This window comes from Volvox carteri (assembly GCF_000143455.1).
Source record: "Volvox carteri f. nagariensis unplaced genomic scaffold VOLCAscaffold_1, whole genome shotgun sequence".
NCBI classification, from domain to species: domain Eukaryota; kingdom Viridiplantae; phylum Chlorophyta; class Chlorophyceae; order Chlamydomonadales; family Volvocaceae; genus Volvox; species Volvox carteri.
Window position 1 is genome coordinate 4,275,959 of NW_003307545.1, and position 19,444 is coordinate 4,295,402.

At 58.2% G+C, this 19,444-nt stretch overlaps 3 protein-coding genes across 3 annotated transcripts; 1 reads left to right on the forward strand and 2 right to left on the reverse strand.

The window, feature by feature from the left end:
* Nucleotides 1-1,203: 1,203 nt before the first annotated feature.
* VOLCADRAFT_86310 (uncharacterized protein) lies at nt 1,204-3,327 on the reverse strand (the record flags this gene model as incomplete). The annotated part of the gene is made up of 5 exons (XM_002946190.1): nt 1,204-1,596; nt 1,969-2,085; nt 2,274-2,516; nt 2,870-2,918; nt 3,212-3,327. The coding sequence occupies 5 exons, from the start codon at nt 3,325-3,327 to the stop codon at nt 1,204-1,206; spliced, it is 918 nt and encodes a 305-aa protein (XP_002946236.1).
* A 909-nt stretch (nt 3,328-4,236) lies between these two features.
* On the reverse strand, nt 4,237-6,880 carry VOLCADRAFT_115811 (uncharacterized protein; the record flags this gene model as incomplete). The annotated part of the gene is made up of 6 exons (XM_002946191.1): nt 4,237-4,575; nt 5,015-5,184; nt 5,215-5,446; nt 6,047-6,408; nt 6,457-6,687; nt 6,748-6,880. The coding sequence occupies 6 exons, from the start codon at nt 6,878-6,880 to the stop codon at nt 4,237-4,239; spliced, it is 1,467 nt and encodes a 488-aa protein (XP_002946237.1).
* A 473-nt stretch (nt 6,881-7,353) lies between these two features.
* Nucleotides 7,354-17,364, forward strand: VOLCADRAFT_86312 (uncharacterized protein; the record flags this gene model as incomplete). Its single annotated transcript, XM_002945842.1, has 14 exons — nt 7,354-7,605; nt 7,794-7,982; nt 8,840-8,962; nt 9,135-9,902; nt 10,051-11,180; nt 11,619-12,372; nt 12,545-12,775; nt 13,082-13,267; nt 13,559-13,776; nt 14,349-14,442; nt 14,763-14,850; nt 15,288-15,349; nt 15,964-16,203; nt 16,561-17,364. 14 exons carry the CDS (start codon nt 7,354-7,356, stop codon nt 17,362-17,364), a joined length of 5,139 nt encoding a protein of 1,712 aa, XP_002945888.1.
* Between the last annotated feature and the right edge of the window lie 2,080 nt (nt 17,365-19,444).

The following is a 19,444-nucleotide window of genomic DNA, read 5'->3' on the forward strand; positions in this document are numbered from 1 at the left end:
AGAAAACAACTGATGCATATAGCCATTAAATTTAATGTGTGTTACATGGACGTGGGTGCGTATCCCGTACATGTAAACCGCCTAATACGAGCAGAAGGCTTGGGCTCCCAGATCGTCTACAAGTACCATCCTACCTAGCACTGTAGAAAAAGCAAGTGACAAAGGAGACTAACGACCGAAGGGAACGATAGAGATCTAGTGGAACCACATCCGTTGCAGCATCTTCGCCAGACGTTCAGGTTCTCACTTACAGCGTCCTTCATATGCTCAAAGCGTGGGCAATCCATAACAGATCTGGTTTCGCCGTACATAAGACTGTTCGGCAAGACGTGCTGCTCATCTTCAATATGGCTTTCAATGCCGCAGCAGGGGGCATATCCGCTCTGTTCACCGCCAATCCCAACAGCAGAGCCTAAACTGCATAAGCTTACAGTTTGCTGAATGCGGGATAATTGTTGTGATAAGCCGGAGCACCTCCTTCCTGCCCGCTTGCTCGGCCGCCAGACCCATCCAATCATTCCCGATTGCTTACCGTCTGACGGGTACACATCTGGCTGGACATCTCGCCACGTAGGCTTTCAACCGCTCATCAACCGATCCTTGAACTCCGATACCACACTTTCTGGCAATGGCCTGTTCATGAGCCATTCCACTCGTTCATCTGCCTCAAGTAGCCCTTGCGGGGCCTCTTTCCATACGTCCTGCCACAGAAAACTCAGAAAACGGAGGACTAGTGAACCCCATCCGGCCCCTTCGGGGTTGGAGTGGGCTTCTACGATCTGTCGCAAAACCTGGTTTGCCACAGAGCCACGCTGTAAGCAGACACAGTTCCAAAACCTCACAATCTGCTTGAATGGATACGCCGGCATCGGTGCATGACAGCTCATTCAACGGACGGGTGCCTGTTTCCTTTCCAAAGGTTGGGCAAGCTGTATGTAGTTCACATGGAAGCGTCACGCTTGATTTCTTGGTACATTCGTCGATGCCCAAGCTTTTGAAGCAAAATAAATACACGCAGGCATGTTATGCCGATTATAGGCGTGAAACGTTAGCGTCAGCAATTAAACACACTTAAAACCGCTCGCGTCTGGACTCTAGTTCCACAGCCTTCGGCGATGATCTGGTTACACCTTACGTCATTTTTCCAGGACAATCACTCTGGCGCGAGCACAAGAAACAACGCGTGTATAAACAAAAGCTGAGCTACTTGACATCCAGTGTGTCCAGCCATCTCCGCCGCACTTCGTCCCGCAGGAGCTTCAGCTCCGCTAGCAAGTTTTCTCCGGTGAGGTTGGGCGACCCGGCCGGCCCCAGCAGAGGCGGCCCTGATGACCCCACGGGGACGGGTCGTGGCCCCCGACCGTCCAGCCGCTGTAATCTCGCTTCCAGCTCCACCAGCAGCTGCGACGGGGTGCACCAGACTAGGTCCTCCGTGTCTGATGCGGGTGAGGGCGCAGTCATAGAGGCCGGAAGTTCGCCCTCTCGGCCGCCACCCGCCTCGCCCGTGGCCTCATCCGGTGGCGTGAAACAGTCGGGCAGACATGCCAAGCGATCCGCGCTCGACGGTAGTGTCAGCAGCATGTCCAGAATGCGAGACTGGACGCATCAGTTTTTGACGTTGGGGAAGCGGGACACGCGCGAAGTGACTTACGGCAAGCAAAAGTGAACCAACGCACGGACATAGGCAAGTCCCCGGGACAGGCCACAGCACAGTCAGCTGTGGCCCCTAACCACGCGACCATAGCCAATCTAAACCAAACAACGCACGGATGAATGTTCAGCAGTCACCACACCAGGGTCTGTAACCGCTCTATGCAAAGATGATTGAAGCTGAGTCTCAGATGAACCACATTACAGCCCCCAAGATTCGTAGTAAGCGCTACGTAAGGCCCTAAGCAGCTACCATTATGCGGATCTTAAACGTACCCAAATCTTCTGAAACAAGCTGCCACCAGTGACTTCACTCACCGCGTTGGACCCAGCCAGCAGCTTGTCCGCCTGCTCGGGTGTCAGCTGTGCGCGCCCAATCATGGACTGCACCGACCGCTTGCGCCGATCCCGAAGGTCCGTTGCAAGCTCCCGCGCCTACAGGCCAACCCCCCGGCGAGTTGCAAGAGACAGCAGGACCAAGGGTTATAGGATCCACGGCCCAAACTTTCGTCACCAAGCTGGCTACCCCTTGCCTCCCCCGAGCTAAAAGCTCAACAGCCTGTTTGCCGTAAACGTAGGCAACAGGGCATGGCCTGGCCGTACAAGTGTCCTCGGGGACTTACCAGTTCGTGGCCCTTTGCAACGCCTTCCGGTGTCAGGGCTGCTGGTGGAGCCACCTTGAGCAGAACGTCGTACACGGGGTCGAACCCATCCGTCACGACCGGGCTACCCGTCACACGTTGTGCTAGCTCGGCCGCGTACTGCTCCGGTTTCGCTGCCAGAGCCAGTGCGGCAGCGCCTGGGTCCGCCTCCCCTTCAGTCAGCGCCACAAGCGTGTCCGTGTACAGGGCATCCATGCGGTCGCTCTCTGCGCACACGGCGGCCCATATACCTTTAATAATGTTAAGGATTTCTGTTTAATGGTAATGTTTAATGTTTAATTTTAATAATGTTAAGGATTTCTGTTTCCTTTGAGTTGACCTTTGTCTTACCTTGGTTTCGGAGACGACGGAAGCGTGGCACCACCGCATATGAAAGTGTGTTTCTCTTATTAACGTATTAATACATGGACCCCTTCTACGCAGCAAATAGCGTGCCCGTGACTCGGGAGTTTGATGACTGGGTGACAGTGGGGACGTTGGCGGTCCTGCCGCTGCACGCATGACAGGGTTTATATATACCAACCCAATAGACGTCAATCATTAATCACTATCCTTACCCAGCTGCTCACGAAAGCGGACAAGCACCTCACAAATGCCGGATAAGACCTGCAAACGCGGCGACATTTGTCAGTTGTGGTGGTTAACAGCGACAAATTCCTAGACACCCGAAACAGCTCACCTTCTTCTGTTCGCCTACTGCGTTAGCCTCTTGGTCAGCAAGCCAAGATAGAAAGGAGACCGATACGGCCTCTGGCTTTGCGGTAAGGAAACTATGCAACTGTCTCTTGTCCGGAAGAGCTAAAAATCGCGCCACAAGTGCGAGCATAACCTGTAATAGACACAGAGCCAGCTTTCTCTTGATGCTGGCTGAATTTGCAAGAGCGCAATATTGAACTTACATTGTATCTCCTTGACACATCGTCTTTTGCGCTGCCATTGCCGGCGGCAGATGTACTGCCTTGGACTTGTGCATAATGTAGAATTTGCAATCTCCGAAGTTTGCGAACATATTCATTGTGGCGACTTCTACAGACAAAGCCTGCCTTTTGCGTCGGCGCCCTTCCCCTTGCGACAGCGTGGCTGCACGACCCCAAGCCTACAGCACTGAAACATAAACGGGTCATCCTAGTTGAAGGACTAGCAAGCCTCCTCGATATCAAGACCGTTAGTTGTCTGTTGGCGTGCGCTTGTTAGTAGTCGAACACCAGATCTGTGAAGCTGCGTTTCTGCGGCATTTTTTTACTTGGATGTCTGTTCTAAGTGAAAGCGACTACATGCTCAAGCTCAACACCGTACCTTAGCATCATATGTCCGTACAGGCCGAAGAGGAAGGCGGCACGTCTGCAAGCCTTCCATTCTGGGAAACCCTGTCGGCCCAGTCATCCGACTCGATTCGCACATGGCTAGGGCGCTTTCCGCATCTAGCTCTCGGGGCGGACACTGGGTGACGATCACGCATGTATTGTCTAGAGTATCCAGTGGTTATTGCGCTAGATAGCGGGCTTGGTCGGCACATGGCGGGCGTGATCCCAGGAAGTGGCTGACCGGGTCAGGATCAATGCCTAGTAGGTTTTTGAATGAGAAATAATTCTTATGAATCGGAAAGTTCCAGGAAGTTCCTGTTGGTCAAATACTGTATCAACATTCCGCTGGTCACCAATCTTGCCCAACAAGCTCCTAGCCGAAGCCGCTCACCGCGACACTCGCGCCCCCATGGTCAGGGCCTGCAAGGCTGACAAGCAAACGCTGCACTTACCGCATCACCAACGAAGCCAGCAATGCTCAGCATGCAACATGGGCTGCAGCATATCTCAACTGCTTCAGCCCTCTCCCTTTCCACTGCCACACCGCGCCTGCTGAAATATACAAATTGCTGTCACCCACCTCGCCACCTCATCCATCATGATGGGCATACAACAGAAACTTATGAACTGCTCCCGCGCTGGTCCAGCATGGACCGCGCAAACGTGCGCCGTACGTCGCCGTGCCACAGGGCAGACCGCTCATTTGCCCACAGCTCTTCTATGTACGGCACGTACTGCCTGCCGACCACGGCAAGCACCACCTTCTCCGGCTGCTCTGAAGCGTCGACAAGTGCCACATCTTCCTCCATAGGCGACGACGATGACGATGACGACAGCGAAGCTCCTTTACGCCCGCCTGCTTGCCCAGCTGCAGCAGCAGCGGCAGCAGCAATGCCCTTGAACTTGTCTGCGTCCACCCGCACTTGGCGCACCGACATCCTCTGACACAGGTCCCGTATCTGCATGCGTTGCGGCGGAGTGGAAGGTGGAGCAGGAGCAGAGGCAAGCCTGGCGTGCTGCCAACCTCACTGCGCTAAGAGACCGCTTGGTTGTTCAGGAGTCAGCTCCGCAGCAACCGAGCAAGCACCGATTGCCCATTCGGCAAGGTTGCTGACCCAATGAAAGTGCGCTGATACACCAGGCTGCCTGCACACGTTCCCAGTCTACGGCATGCACGGCCCCCCACCCTAGATTTCACGCACTGACTCTCCGGGCGCATATACCGAAGCGCCAGCCCAGGGGCCAGCGTGCATAAACAAAACAGGCAAAATGGGGGCTAAGCTAATTCAATACCCTCCCAGGCAAACACCCCACCGTCCCCACGTCCTACGCTCCTACTCCGACCCCCATCACTCGCCGCTGCCAGCCCATTTCCCTCCGCCTTGAAAGGTTGTATACCTGCAACACCAGGTGCTTAGCCCGCCTGGCGAACAGCGCAAACTTGAGCGGCTGCAGCGCCGCCTGCAGACCGAAAGCCTCCCTGGAGGCCTCGTACGGTACCGTCGCCGCCGCTACGGCCCTGGACACCTTGAAGCCCGTGAGGATGCCCAGCGATGGTTCCCTGCTGTCTGAGGGGCCCTTCCCTGGACTCTTCCCACCCGCGCCACCGCCCTCTCCCGCCTCTACGCGCTGGCTGCGGCTGTCAATCCGCTGCAGGGCCTCTGCCAGCGCCACGTCCCAGGCGAGGTACTCTGCGGGCAGGAGGGCCTGTGCGCGGGCCAGGTCATGCTGCAGGCGGCGCATCAGGTCGGTCTCCTGCAGGGTGAAGTCCGACACCAGCTGCGACACCCACTTTTCCTGAAGCCGTAAAGGCGCATCCACACTGTACACCTGGATAGGGCCGTTTGGTTTTGGAAGTGCGGTGGTGGGCGGGTGGGCGAGGTGATGGGTTTGACCTGTTGACAATGCTGGGTGCTGGCATGTAACGGCAGGGAAGGCGAGGTGGGGGAAAGACGAACCACGAACGAGGTGAGGAGGTGGGGAGCTGGACGGCTCAACAAGGCTCGCCAGAAGAACTGGCGGACTGTGACAGCTCCCCAGCAGGTGCTGTGTTCGACGGTGCGTATCACGGTGAGGAAGCGCATGCAGGAGCCTGCCAGCTATGTTGCCAAGTTGTCGACTTGATCACAGCAATGTTAAGGTCCACCAGGGCCGCCTAAGCCGACTGGCACCGATGATTGGAGGGAAAGCATCGTCTCTGGCCCCTGCCTTACTATCACTGGCCTGTGAGCAACCCCTGAGCCACACGGGGCGCACGGTGCTTTATGTGTGATGGCTCTGCCCTAACCAGTGCAAGGCATTGATTGATGTCAAATTTCAGTCCAGTAACCCCCCGGTAATATACCCAGCGAGAAGCGGGCAGACCAGTGTTCCGGCCATGAAGGTGCCTTAGGGCTCACATCGCCTCGTCGCGCAGTGTCCCCGGCTTACCTGCACACCCCGCTGCTGCGCCGCCGACACCAGCGCCGCATATTCCAAGCCCGGCAGGTAACCAAATAGCGCCAGAGCCTCGACCAGCTGGCTGGGCCGGGTCACGTAGTCGCACCCGCCGTACAGCCCAAGCACCTCAAATGGATCCAGCAAGTCGCGGCCGATACGGGCCTGCTGTGCAAGTCCCGGCAGCAGTGTCCGCAACCTTTCCACCTGCTCTGGCCGTATGGTTGCTGCTGGTGCCCCTTTGGCGTCACGTGGTGATGCTCCCATTTCGAAAGGCGGGTGCTGCGTTCCGAGTCTGAGGTCGTCGATCCCGGGAGTGCTGTCGTCGGGCTGCGGTGCCTCGCCGGGGCAGAGGGCTGTGAGATGGTGGATGACATCGGGGTATGGCAGTCCAGCCTGCATACCAAGGTCGTATGGCTGCTCAATAGCCAGTACCGTCGGCTGTACGCGGTCCAGCAAATGGTACAGGTCAGCCAGGCCGACCGGGCCACCGAAGGGCGCGAAATGTACGTTGCCGTACACATGCACGCGAGAGTTGGTGGCCGGGTCGACCAAAGGCGAATCCAGGCATCTGTCCAGCCAGCTGCAACGGGCAGATGTCAATTTCTGCTGGACGGATTTCGGAATCGGTGGAACTGTAGCGTCGGGTGATGGGGAAGCGTATTGCGGGTTGGTGGTAGCTGGGGAGGTCCCACCAGTGGCGGCGGGAGCTGTCAGGGCCCGATTCCAGTACAAGACCCAGTCGCTATGCTGTGACCAGCTACGAATTGCTCGGAAGCCACGCTGAGGTTGTGAAGGCGACGAGTGTCTAAGCGGGTGCGGTCTCATGATGCCCCACAAACCCTACAGGCCCGAGCAGTATACCTTTGATGTTATTAAACATTTCAAATATATTGAACTTTTGCTGCGTCCTGTATGTACCAACGTAAGACGGTATTGACTTGCCGGGAAGGAGCCCGTACTACATGGCACGAGCCAGAATCATTTCATACCAAGGGTGGAGTTGTTCCAGCTGCTAGAAAGGACTTGACACTGTCCATAGCAGACATCCAGGATTGATCGATGCGCAAGACGGTGTTTTAGTGGCCAACGATAAACCGACTGATGGTTATTCCATACTGTAAGAACATATCTTGATAGGCGTTACACATATTGCATGGATGGCTGTGCGGCAGTTGGCGATGCGTAGCCCCTTGCGAAGTTGGGTTGGAACTTTGTGCAGTCCAGGTCGAAAGGATGGCCTACCGATATGCGCTCTGGTATCCAGGCCTTGGCTAGATGGACAATTGTTAGGAAACCAGATGGTCAGAGGTGAAAAGAGCGGCCCCGAAAAGGACGACGCGGACCAGCACGGTGATAGGCGTTGTGATGGCGCAGAGCACGGTGTAATCGTCCTGCCCATGCCCAAGCTTTCGCACGCGATGACGTCCGGCCGAATAGCCAAGTGGCATGTGGAAGAAGGAGCCTCAGTCAACACTTACGACGTACTGCTCACCGTGGAGACGGAAACCCTTGTGGAGGAGGCCTACCGGTTGGATCAATTTGCCGGCAAGGTAAGCGTCATGGATGCACCTGCTCCCCGTTCCCGGAACCCCGTTCCCGGAACCTCCAGCTGCAGGGGAAGCAGCCCTTTCCGCAACCGGGCTGCGTAAGGCGCCTGCTTTGCGCAGCCAGCTGCATCTTTGTTTACTCACCCTTGTTCCCTTTACCAACGGACTTGCCTTTGCTTATGGGCTGCCAGGTGGCTCTCCTTGTGGAGTCTCAGGAAGAGGGTTTTGTGGCCCGACTGCTGGCAGCGGAGGGCGAGGAGGTGCCGGTTGGCAAGCCCATCGCGCTTCTGTGTGAGCGTGAAGACGAAGTTCCGGCTGCCAGGGCGAGCATCGAATGGGCCAGGTTGGGCGACGTTTACGATAGCACGTGCAACCCGCGGGTGCGTCTTCTAGAATGGCAGTCGTACTTGGCGCGAGGACCGCCGAGCAGTGGGTGTCTCTGAGCACGTCAAGCGCAGGTATGCTTGGGCAACCTGAAAGCCGTTTTGGTACTAGTTCGCCAATTTGGATGGTGTAAAGTTGATTCTTGGCTTGCTGAAACCCTGGTGACTTGCTTGCGTGTGAACTGGCCGAGGGTTGAGGCTGCAAGGCAAAGGTGGCATCTGAAGGTGTTGTGGGTTGTCGTTAGGAGTTTTTGCTCCCCGCTGTCTCCATGGCGTTGAAAGGTTGTCAGAAGGGTTTGCTATATCCTAACACACCGCTGTTGTTATACAAGTGCCTTGACTTTGCCATGGAGTGTTGAAGTGCAGCACCATGCCACTTGAATGGGTTGCGTCTAATAGTACTTATCTCCTGTTATAATGGTGATGCTGGGATGTGCGGAGCGCCTGGTGAAGATCGTCTTAACTGTAGAAGCGCCGCTGAAAGCCGTACTCAGTCAGCCGTGAAGGGCCGATTTTGCGATGGAACTTACAAAGGAAAGTGCATTTGCCGTTAACCGCTCAGCCAGCGAAAATAAACTTGCAAAAATTCTCTACGTGCTGGAGCATAATTTTCCTCACATTGACGCTCTGGAGTGTTGTCCCGTAGGGGTGCCTTGTTCCTCCAGATGTGTTAACCAGGCTGTTGTCTCACGTCTTATTCCCTATGTTAACCTAAGTACGCGTATGGCCCGTAACGGCGTTATCGAAGGAGAATGTCCAGCTCATCTAGGCATATTTCACTAGCACCAAGCGTCCGCAGTGTAGCGGCTATAGCTGAGTCCGGCGAGCGCACTGGGCTGCCTCCTCCTACAGAGGAGGTTGGGCTTCCTGGCGGCGTTTACACTCCGACATCAGCAGTGGCCCTGCCGTCGCGGGAGACGAATAGGAGTTTGTCGTCTTTGCCCTCGGACGTGGCGAGCTATGAAGTACCGTACAAGGTAAGGGCAGTTGTCCTGGAGGTGTCTGTAGTTCCGTACTCAGATAACGAGCGCGAGTACGACGTCCGTTACGTGCTACCGCATCGGTGGCCCCTCCCCTTCTGCTCATGTACTGTCCCCTCTGCCCTCCTACCGCTACCCGCCCTCCCCCTCCCCTCCCCCTACACTGTAGTTTACGCTGGTGGACCTCAACGCCCGCTCCTATTTCCTTATCCACGAGGTCCCCGATACCACAGCTTCCTCGCCCTCCAGAGCAGCCACCGCCACCACCTCCGGTTGCACTACTCCGCTACCAGACCCTGTCGCCCGCCTTCGCGATGCTCTTCGCCAGGCCGTCCTGCTCGCCAACATCGAGGTCTGCATCGTTAGAAACTACCAGCTCGCGCACGGCGGCTCCGCAGCTGGCTCCCCCGCCGCCGCCGCTATCACAACCGCCGCCGTCGATCTGACCCAGATCAGTCCCTCCGACCCACCTGAATCCGCCTCCGCGCTGGCGCGCCGCGCCGCGGAAAACACCCGCGCACTGGGGCCCGTAGCGGGCCTGCTGTCCAAGTGTCTGCAGCCGTGCAGCCGCAAGGACGTGGCAAGGATACTGGAGGAGCGCATCCAGGCCGCGGAACAGCTGCTTGGGGATGCGGGGACGTCGGGTGGCTGCGGAGAGGGGTTGGCGGGAGTGGAGGACTGCCAGTTGCAGGAGCTGGCGTTCACGTTCGCGGCCTACCAGCCGGCGGTGCTAGATGAGGGGGTCAAGGGCAGCCAATCGCCGTGTGACCCACGGAGCCACACGCGCAGCATTGCGGACGTAGCGGCGCTGGTGGAGGGTTCGGCGAGGGAGGCCGGCACGACGATGCCGGAGGCTCTGGCGAGGCTGGCTGTCAGGCTCCTGGATGCAGTGCGGTTGCGGAGGCCGAATACACCGTTGGCAGGCTGGCTGCTGCAGGTGGGCGGACGGACGTGCGTCTCAAGTGGGGTCCCACTTCTCAGGGTTTCCTCGCCAGCCGCTCCGTTCCACACCCCTTTGACCCTGTCATCTTTCCGTCATCTTATTCCATATTGATTCCCCTCCTTTCCGTTCCCCCCTTTTTAAGGGCGCCTGCATGTCGGGTCACTACGAGCTGGTCGCCCAGCTGCTGTACCGCCGCTCCGCCGCCGACACGGGGCTGTACGAGCTGGACATCATCCGCCGCCTGCGGACCGCCTGGCTGGGCTACACCCGCTACCGGCCCCTGCAGCCCGTGCGGTCAGGGGCCAAGGCGCACACCATAGACTGGCTGGACTTCAAGTGCAGCTGTGCGCGTGCAGTGCTCATTGCACATAAAGTCATCGAGACCCTCATTCTGCGCGACGATAAGGAGCTCACGTTGTCCGTGCAGATGACGGGGGGGACGGCAGGAGCGGCGGCGCCGCCGCGTCCGGCGGCGCCGCCGTCTTTCAGCTTAGCGGTGGCAGCGGCCGACGCCGCCGCCCCCGGCGCTGCTGATGGCGGTGGGGGAGCCGAGGGCGAGGCGCCTCCGCAATCAGGCAAGCTGGAGAATGACCGGGAGAGGAGGGTTGTGGTGGTGGCTCCCGGGGTGCCGGCAGCGGCGGCGTCCGTGGCGTGTGGCAGCGTGGACATCGCGACTCGCGGCCGGCTGCTTGACGACGACAGCGACCACGTGGAGCTGGAGCCCTCCAAATGGGCGATGGTCCGGGAGCTGTTTCCCCGCGCTGCCGCCTGCAAACCGCTGGCGCTGGCCATGCTGCATGTTGTACTGGCAGGCAAGCGGGAGGTCCAGCAGGCTGTGCGCGCTGCTGCCGCAGCCGCGGCCGCTGCCCGCAGCCAGTCGTCCGGCGCCGGCGCCTCCGCGGAACTCCCCTTGCCGCCCCCTTTGGCGGACGGGGTCTTGGCAGGACTGCAGCAGGGGGAAGAGGATGATGAGGAGGAGGCGGCCGCTGAGGCTGAGGCGGAGCGGGAACGCCAGCGTGCGGCAGAGGAGCTGCGGTCGGCTCGGTACCGCAAGCTGCACCTTCTGGCGGTGCAGGCGTGTCACCTGGCGGTTCACTCTGGCAGCTTGTCGACGGTGTCGGATGCCATTGCGTGCATCCGGGCGGTACGTGCCTGGCCTGCCATAGACCTGGCCATGTTGAACGACCTGGCAGAGACGTTCCCGCACCAGTGTGCGTCCCTGCTGGGGGCCATTCCCCTGCAGGAGGTGGACTTGGAGGACAATGTGCTGCCGTGAGTGGCTCCTAGGGGAGGGGGTGCCACTGGGTTTCGGAGGCGGGGGCGGGGCCGGGGCCGGGGGACTGGGATGCCGAGAGGAATGTCAGGGGGGGTTGTTGGTGTTGCATATTGACCTCCTTTCCCCCGGGGAAGTTCGCACGCTGGCGTGGAGAGCCGGGCGGTTGAAGGGGGCTACGCAAACGCCGATATGGTCACATCTGGGTTGGGTTACTAGGGAGGAAGGGAAAGAGAGGGAGAGGGAGAGAGAGAGAGGGGGTGAGGCACAGAGGCTGCCCATGCCTACCCTGCCCATATCTTAACCTTCCCTCGCAACCCCTCTCCTCTTTGGGAATCCTACAGCAGTTTAGTACTTTGGACATGATGGCAGTTGACTACTCCTCATTTGCTATTTGTGTGGCATTTCTCCCCCATCCCGTCCCCTCCCCCTCGCAGCTTTGGCCTGCCCCCGGGCTTCACTACCGTGGCCGTCAGCGACAAGGACGCGCACGAGTTCCGTCAGGGCGGCGGCACCGGCTCCACCCAGGATGCGGAGCACTTCGCTACGCAGCGCGAGGCCGACGCCTCCATCGAGGCCTCCCTGCTTGTGCTCCCGCGCACCTGGCTGGCGCTGCTCTTCCTCTTCTGGCCGGCAGAGTTTGCCAGCCCGGCCACACGACAGCTGCTGCGCGTGCTGCGCTGCGCCGTGGCCGCGTTCCTGTGGCAGGGCCCCGGCAGCTGCGCCGTAGCAGTCGTGTTTTGGGTGCTGCTGGCGGTGGTGGGCGTAGCGACGAGGAGCGTGGTGGCCGTGGTACGGATCCTGTATTACGGCATCTTGTATCGGATCTGGGCGTTTATGGCGGTGCAGTTCCCTGCTGTACGGCAGCTGGCGTACCGCATCCGCGGCCGGCGTGCCGCTGTGGGGCCCGTTATGCACTCGCCCACAGGCATTGGCGGCCGCATCGCAACGATGCGCCACGCGCCCGGTGGTGTCGGCAGCGGCGCCGCCGCAGTAACCAAGGCCGGCGGCGGCGATGGCGGCGACGTGGACGAGGATGATGGTGATGGTGATGGTCATAGGGACGACGGCAACTTCACTCGTCAGCTGGGTCGGGGCATCTGGCGGACCTTCTTCGCGCATGGCCACAACGCGCTCATAGACAAGGCGGTGGGATGGGGCCGCGGTGCAGCGAGCATATCTTGCCGGAAGGTGTGTGTATATATATGTAGATATATGTTTGTAAATGTGTATGTATGTATGTATGTATGTATGTATGTATGTATGTATGTATGTATGTATGTATGTATGTATGTATGTATGTATGTATGTATGATTACGGCCATGATCACCACTACCTCGCTATCTCCGCCTCTGTCGCCAGGTTCCCATGCCCATCACGTACACCAGCCGGTATCGAGCTGCTCAGAGCCAGAGTCCGGGCTCGGGACCTGGCGCTGGTGGCGGTGGGCGGTCTAGGCAGCTGGACACGGCCCTGCTGGAGAAGCTGCTCAATGTCCCGGGGCTGCACCCCTCTGTGTTCGGTTCCAAGGTGCTCAGGGCGCTCATTCTGTTCAAGTGGAACTACTTCACCAAGTACTTTATCATACTGCAGGTATGTGTGTGCGTGTATGTATGTGTGTGCGTGTGTCGTGACAAAAACTAAAGGGGATAATCCCCTTGGTAAACCTGGCCTATTGCGTGCACCCTCTTGCAACTCGTGAAAATAACTTTCCAGTCCCGCCTCACCACTAACCTTCCATCACCTATCGCCGTAGCGTATCGACCCCTCCGAGCTCTCTAGCTGCGTTCTATACATGACAGCATTTGCTCGTCTGGCTGTGCTACCTTCTAATTGTGACCCAGAGACATGCACACACACAAACTGCTGCTACGGCTGCTCCTATCTTTGCCCGCCCAGTTGCTGCTGCACATCAGCTACATGGCGGTGTTCCTGGCGTACGCCTTCACCATCAAGGACATGGAGTTGGTGGAGGGCCGGGACAGCGGCCCGGGGGCCCACACCCGGGGCTGCCGGCTGGAGGCCCCCTCCGCCACCCAGACGGGACTGCTCATCGTGCTGGCGGTTATGACGGTGGACTTCCTGGTGCAGGAGCTACGACAGGTGTGTGTATCTGTGCGCGTGTGTGTGTGCGCACGTGTGTGTATGTGTATCTGTGTGCGCACGCATGTGGATGGATGGGTGTGTAGACATGAGGGGAGGGGTGTGGACCTTGGCAGATAGGCGACGGGGCTTCCACGAATTGCCTGCCCCGTGCCGTCCACCGTGAGCGACCTACTCGGTGCCCCGGTATTGCCCTCTCCCTTGGCTCGCTGCCGGGCCCCCACCGCTCGTCCCCCTTCTCTCTCCCCCCCTTCTTCACCAACCCTCCCGCAGATCCGGCACTTCGGGCTGCTGTTCTTCACCCACATGTGGGACGTGTTGGACGTGTGCAGTGTCAGCCTGGTGGTGGCCTCCGTGGCGCTGCACTTCTCATGCACCTTGGATGTCAGCCCACTCACGCTGCGGGGGCTGGCGTCCGTGCAGATCGTGCTGCTGTTCATGCGACTGCTCTACTACGCCATGGCGTCGGATAAGCTGGGCTCCTTCGTGAGGTGGGGGGCCTGAGGTGGACGGGGAGGGGCCCGTCGTTTTGGATAGGACTCATGGGCGGCAAAGGGCGGTACGGAACCGAGGGGCTGGGTGGATCTCCTACCTTTTCAGCAGTAGAGGCAGGAAAGGGCTTAGGTCTCTTGGGGGCTTAGCGGGAGCAGCGGGTGGAGCGCGGGGGAGTGGTACGGTTGGGTCTTGCTGTGGAGCTGGGGCCGCTGGAGAGCCTCTCCGCAAGGGGTGCCAAACCGCGTTCTTAGCGTTGCTGAAATGGGAATTATGGTAAGGGAGGAAGGAACGGTCGGCGGCTGCGTTGGCTAGGTTGGTGTAGTCAGCCCGTATGGGTGGAGTAGGGGTTCGGGCGATGGTAGCGGCCGGACAGGACAGACAGGTGTGCCACTGTTGGCCTAGATGCCACAGACCTGTGTGCGCCTACCAGTAAGATGGACAGCAGCTTGACCTTGACCTTGACATTTGTTTTGTCATGCGGTAGATTCTGCAATGGTGTGATGTGGTGTGGTGTGGTATGATGGCCCCCACCCGCGTTCCCTCGGTCCCGATCGCGGCGGTGTTGCAGGATGGTGCTGGAAACGACCTACGACCTGGTGATGTTCTTTGCGTTCCTGGGTGTGGTGTTCGTGGGCTTCGCACTCGCTATGATCGTCTCCCAGGTGCGAGGGTGTGTCGGGGTGTCAAGTGTGTATATGCGTGATAAGAGGGAGTGAGGGAATGCGCGCGGATGGGCTGCTTGTAAATGTGTGGGTTGGCGTGGTAGGTGGGTGCGCTTGCGGATGATGTGGCTTCATCCCCTCCTCTTTCCCCCCCCCCCCACCACCACCACACATGCGCGTGGTGGCCACATCGTTTCGCAGCTCCGGCACTAAACAGATGCACACATATACGCCCGGATGGGAATATACCCTGCTACCGTGTCGACGAGCTCACCTCGCCTGACTCGCGTCCCTCCCCCCCACCTGGCACCGCTCCACAGGGCAGCCTGGCCAACGAGGAGCAGACGTTCATAAAATTGTTTACCATGATGTACGGCGACTTTGACGTCAACTTCCTGTCAGATATAGGTGGGGCCCCAGCCGGACTTTAGTCGGCGGCGGTTGCGTTCACCGCACCACTGCTTTGTCCTCGGTCGGCTCCGTTGACCAGTGCGAGCACGCTCATCTCGCCACCCTCCTCTATGCCCTTTACAGGTTGCGCTCCACGTCCAAGCAGGCGGCTGCCGCCCTTTTACCCGCTTCACCCGCGCCATGCCACGCTCCCGGCTTCCCAACCTCACCACTGCGAATGCATGTCGCTGCTACCTGCAGTGCCGTAGGAACCGCGAGAAGCTTCTGCTGCTCTCCGTGCCCTGCTCTCCTTGCGGCCCTCCATCGTCCTCCTGTTGCCACCTCCTGCTCCTTTTTCTAAATCCCCTCCTCTTCCCGCTCCTGCTTCCAGTGTTGCTGCCACTGTTACAATGTCCCGTCTACCCCGGCCCTCTCTTGCCACCAATGCGCTACAGAATCGGGCGCATTGGGCCTGGATGCGCTGACCCGCGTTATCGCTTCCGTCTACATGATCCTGGTGGGTGGCGCCGCGCCACGGAACAAAGGGGAAAGAGTTCAGGGCAGTAGCTGGCATTAGTTCCCCCATCCGCCTTTTTTGCAGCGTCGAGTGCGCTCACTGGTTTGTTGACAGACCTGACGACACCCGGCCCCGGGAAAAGTGGGGGGTGGGGGTGGGGCCACTTTGCGGACTTCGGAACTCGTCACTTTCCAACCAGGTCCGGCCCACTGCAGATCCCCTGCAGTACCCCTCGAGGCTGTAGAAGGTTCGCAACGTGCTTAGAAAGCGGGGCCCCACTTCCAAAGCCGCTCGCGATGCCTGCTGCGGTGCTGGGGGAGCAGGCGCTAGCGACAACGGAAAAGTGGCTGCATGACTCTTGAGGCTGCTACACTGTTTTTATATGGGTAGTATTGGATGATAAACCTTTTGTGGCCTGATAAGAGAGGTTCACTTGGGTGTGGGAGATCACCTCTTTGCAAAGGACGCCACGTTTCGAAGCGGCCCTTGGGGCTGCTGCTGCTGCTGCTGCTGTTGTCTCCCTGCGCCTTATCACCCCTTCCCAAGTGCTCTCCCTCTCTCCATCCCCCCCTCTCTCTGTTCGGCTGCTTCCTCCCTTCGTGACCCTTCCCTAGGTAACCATCATTTTGCTGAACCTGCTCATCTCCATCATCTCCGAGTCGTATGAGCGCATCCGCGAGAATGAGAGGTGGGAGTCGCTGCGCAACAAGGCGCTGTTGGTGGTGGAGTGTGAAACGCAGCTGTGGGCGTTCTTCCTGGACTGGCTCTACACCACCCTTACACCGCCCTCCGCCGGGGACAGCACGGGACAGCGTCAAGTTGACAACGGCAAGCGCTACTTGTATGTTATTGCGGTGAGTCGTCATCCTACCGGGCGATGCGTGAGGCCCGACCAGAGGCCCGAGTTGCCAGACAGAGCGCCTGGAGTGCACCCACATGGGGGGGTCCACTTGACTCTGGCTATGGTTGGGTGAACAAACAGTTCACGGGTTACAGATGGAGCTCTCGTAACGAAGTGTTAGACGCTGTAGGAGGAAGTAGCACCGTGAACAACCAGTAGGGTGCGAGGGGCTTATCCTAAACGCGCATTGTAGGAGGAGAGGATCCTCCATCCTATGTCTCCTGATGATATGTTCCATTCAACCCCATTATCGCGTTTGGCTTGCCTCTTTTGGCAAACAACATCTGCACGTACACCTACCGGCATGCAGCCTGAGTATGCTCGCCGTACGGAAGCCGCTGGCGACGAGGATGATGAGGATGAGGAAGATGACGACGACGGCGGCGAGGACGAGGATGATGACGGGCAGTGGAACGGCCGCCTGGGCGAGATGAAGCGCCACATCACCGCACAGTCCCGTGCCACCGCGGACTTGCTGCGGAGGGAGGTGGGCAAGGTATTAACAACCGTGGAAAGTGTGATGACGACGGCAACTGCAGCCGCCACGGCGGCAGCTGCAGCTGAGGTTGCTCCCCATAACTTGCCTGACATATCGCTGGAAGCCGCTGCTACAGCTGAGACTGGGACTCGGGCTGAGAGCTGTGGTGAGGCGGGGCCAGCGAAGGAGCCGGATCCAGGGTATAGCGCAGGACGGGGCAATGGTAGCGGTGGAGGGTCGGCGGCGGTTCTGGATGAGCACACCGTGCAGCTGCTGGCGGAGCAGGTGGGGACACTGCTAAGGAAGGACCTGGTCGCTCTCCGAAAGGAGCTGCTGACGGAGATTGCCAAGGCGGGGCCGCCACCGCAGCAGCACCAGCAGCAGCAGCAGGGCCACGGCGGCCGTCTGTCGCCTCTGACCAGCGCGACCGCGGCCATGGCGTCGCTGCCGCCGCTGGCGGCGGTTGGCGCGGCTGCCTCAGGCCGACCGGCGTCACCGTCCAGGGCAGCAGGGCCTCCTTCACCCTCGGCCTTGCCCTCAGCAGGGGTCCTTTCAGCTCAACGGGCCCACGCGAATGCGGATGTGCCTGCGGGAAAGAAGTCTGAGCAGGCTGCGCAGGCGGCTTCAAAAGAGTGAGCAGGCTTGTGAACTGGGTGCGGTCCCCAAACGATATCGTGTCCGCATCAGCACCTCAGCTAGCTTCTGTGGATAGTACGCAGGTAGGAGGCTTATTGTGACATTTTGTGACTGATTTGCGGCGTGGATGTCGCGTGCGACGGTCGGCCTTCTTATTTGTCTGAAATGCAGGGGATAATAATCGGGGCCACCTTGCTTAGGCAGAAGCTGCGGATTGACGTGCACCGACTTGAGCATGTCCTCAGCTTTCCCTGATGTTGCGTTGGTTCTTGTGCTTTTTCCTGGCACATTTGACTTCATATTGGTCGCGTGGCTGCTTTGATCGGGGGTGGGTTTGTACGCCTTTATGTGATCTCGGAATATTGCCGTGCATCAACTTTGCAGGGCGAATGTAACCAGGTTTGCTGGGAAAGCTTTCAGCGTTGCGCTTTAACAATGTTGACCATGTGGTCAACCGCGCGAATCTTATTGGCTTGAGAGCTGGGGATACGCATTGATAATGGTGGCAATATGTAAGATGTCGTACGCCCCCGTGGGGTATGACTCGTCGTGGAATGTAGTCGTCAGCGAAGCGGCTTGTCGATGCGAAAAGGAGTTCGCTATCCTATATATTGCCGTTTCATGAAAAGTTGTGCACGGAGCCGTCATGTACAAATTGGTGTTTAATGTGCTGTCGAGCTTGGAGCGGTTTCCCTACTAACGGAATAGAGCAGATGTGCAACTAAATGCTGCTGGACGAGGCCACAGCCTGATCTGTCCCCCAGCCTTACCAGATGAAAGAAATGAGGTCAGAGGATTCATCAATCCAGTTACACCTTTGACCCTCACATCAAGGGAATGAAATGTCCTACAGATGAGCAATGTGATTGCGTGCATTGCTGTAGCAACACTAGGGAACTAAAGCTTTGCGCAGCTTGTTAGGAGCGGCATAAGTAGTTGTTTTGTGCACCCTTTCGCTGTACGGCTTCAGACGGCTGTGCTTGGCAAAGGGGTTGAAATGTAACCCCGCCCTTCTCAACGCAAGGGGCATACGCCTTCCGGTCGATAGTAGGTCATTGATGTCTAAAGCGCTTGATCTCAAGGTTGCCTGGATCTCGCTCATACAAATCCTTCGAAACAAGCCCCGATAGTCCAGAGAGAACAGAATACCACAAGCGCATAAGCTTCCGTTACAAGTCAGCAAGTGCGAACACACTGCCAAGTAAAGTGAAAAACCGTCCCTCGTCCATAATTTACAGGTAATCAATAACCTCCGAGTGCACCTTCGATATCCGCAGGTCAATAAGCATATCTATGACAGCATCGCGTGAAGCCAATTCTTCAGCTTCCTATAGCAGCTATTATTAAGGTAAGTGCCATCTTGATAAAAATCCTCAGTCAACTTTCTATTTACTGTCCCCAGTAGCCGCTGCCTTCTTGGCCAGCTTCTCAGCAAGCGCCTTGGCATCCCGCTCGCGACGTTGCTCAGGTGTCAAACCATCCTGATTGTTTTTGTTGCCGTTCTTCTCAGCGCGCTTCTGTGCGCGAGCACGGTCCACGTCGCGTCGGTTGCCGCGGGACATTCCCTGTAAGAGGCAGGACAACCAAATGGGAATGGGTTCCGGGCCATTAAGGAAGGCAAGCAATTTAGCCTACGGGACTAGGAATCGACGAGCTCCGGTGCCTAAGTCGCGAGAACATTCTAAACTTGAACCACTGTAAAGCACGCCCAACGCAGTCAGGATTCCATGCAAACATTCTCAGTAGCAAGCTTACAAATAGGCAGGTTCTGCAGAACGAAAGCAGCTATGTGAGGTAGCGTTAGATCGACTTACTTTGTTTGGAAGCTCTTTGTAAGCTGCGGTCTTTCAATCCAAGGGCAGGCCCAGATACTAGTTCGCTCAAGATACGTTGTTTGATGCGTAAGAAAACATGGTTCCAATGGTAGGGATGTACTAATCGGCCAAGAAGAGAAGGGGGCACCGGTCGTACGCCCGTAGCGCAAAACGCAAATATTGCTTGGATAACTCCACAGCCGAAATGCTTATGTTTCGGATTGTTGGCGATCGACTGGTTGTAACAAAGCTTGCGGGCGTGCACT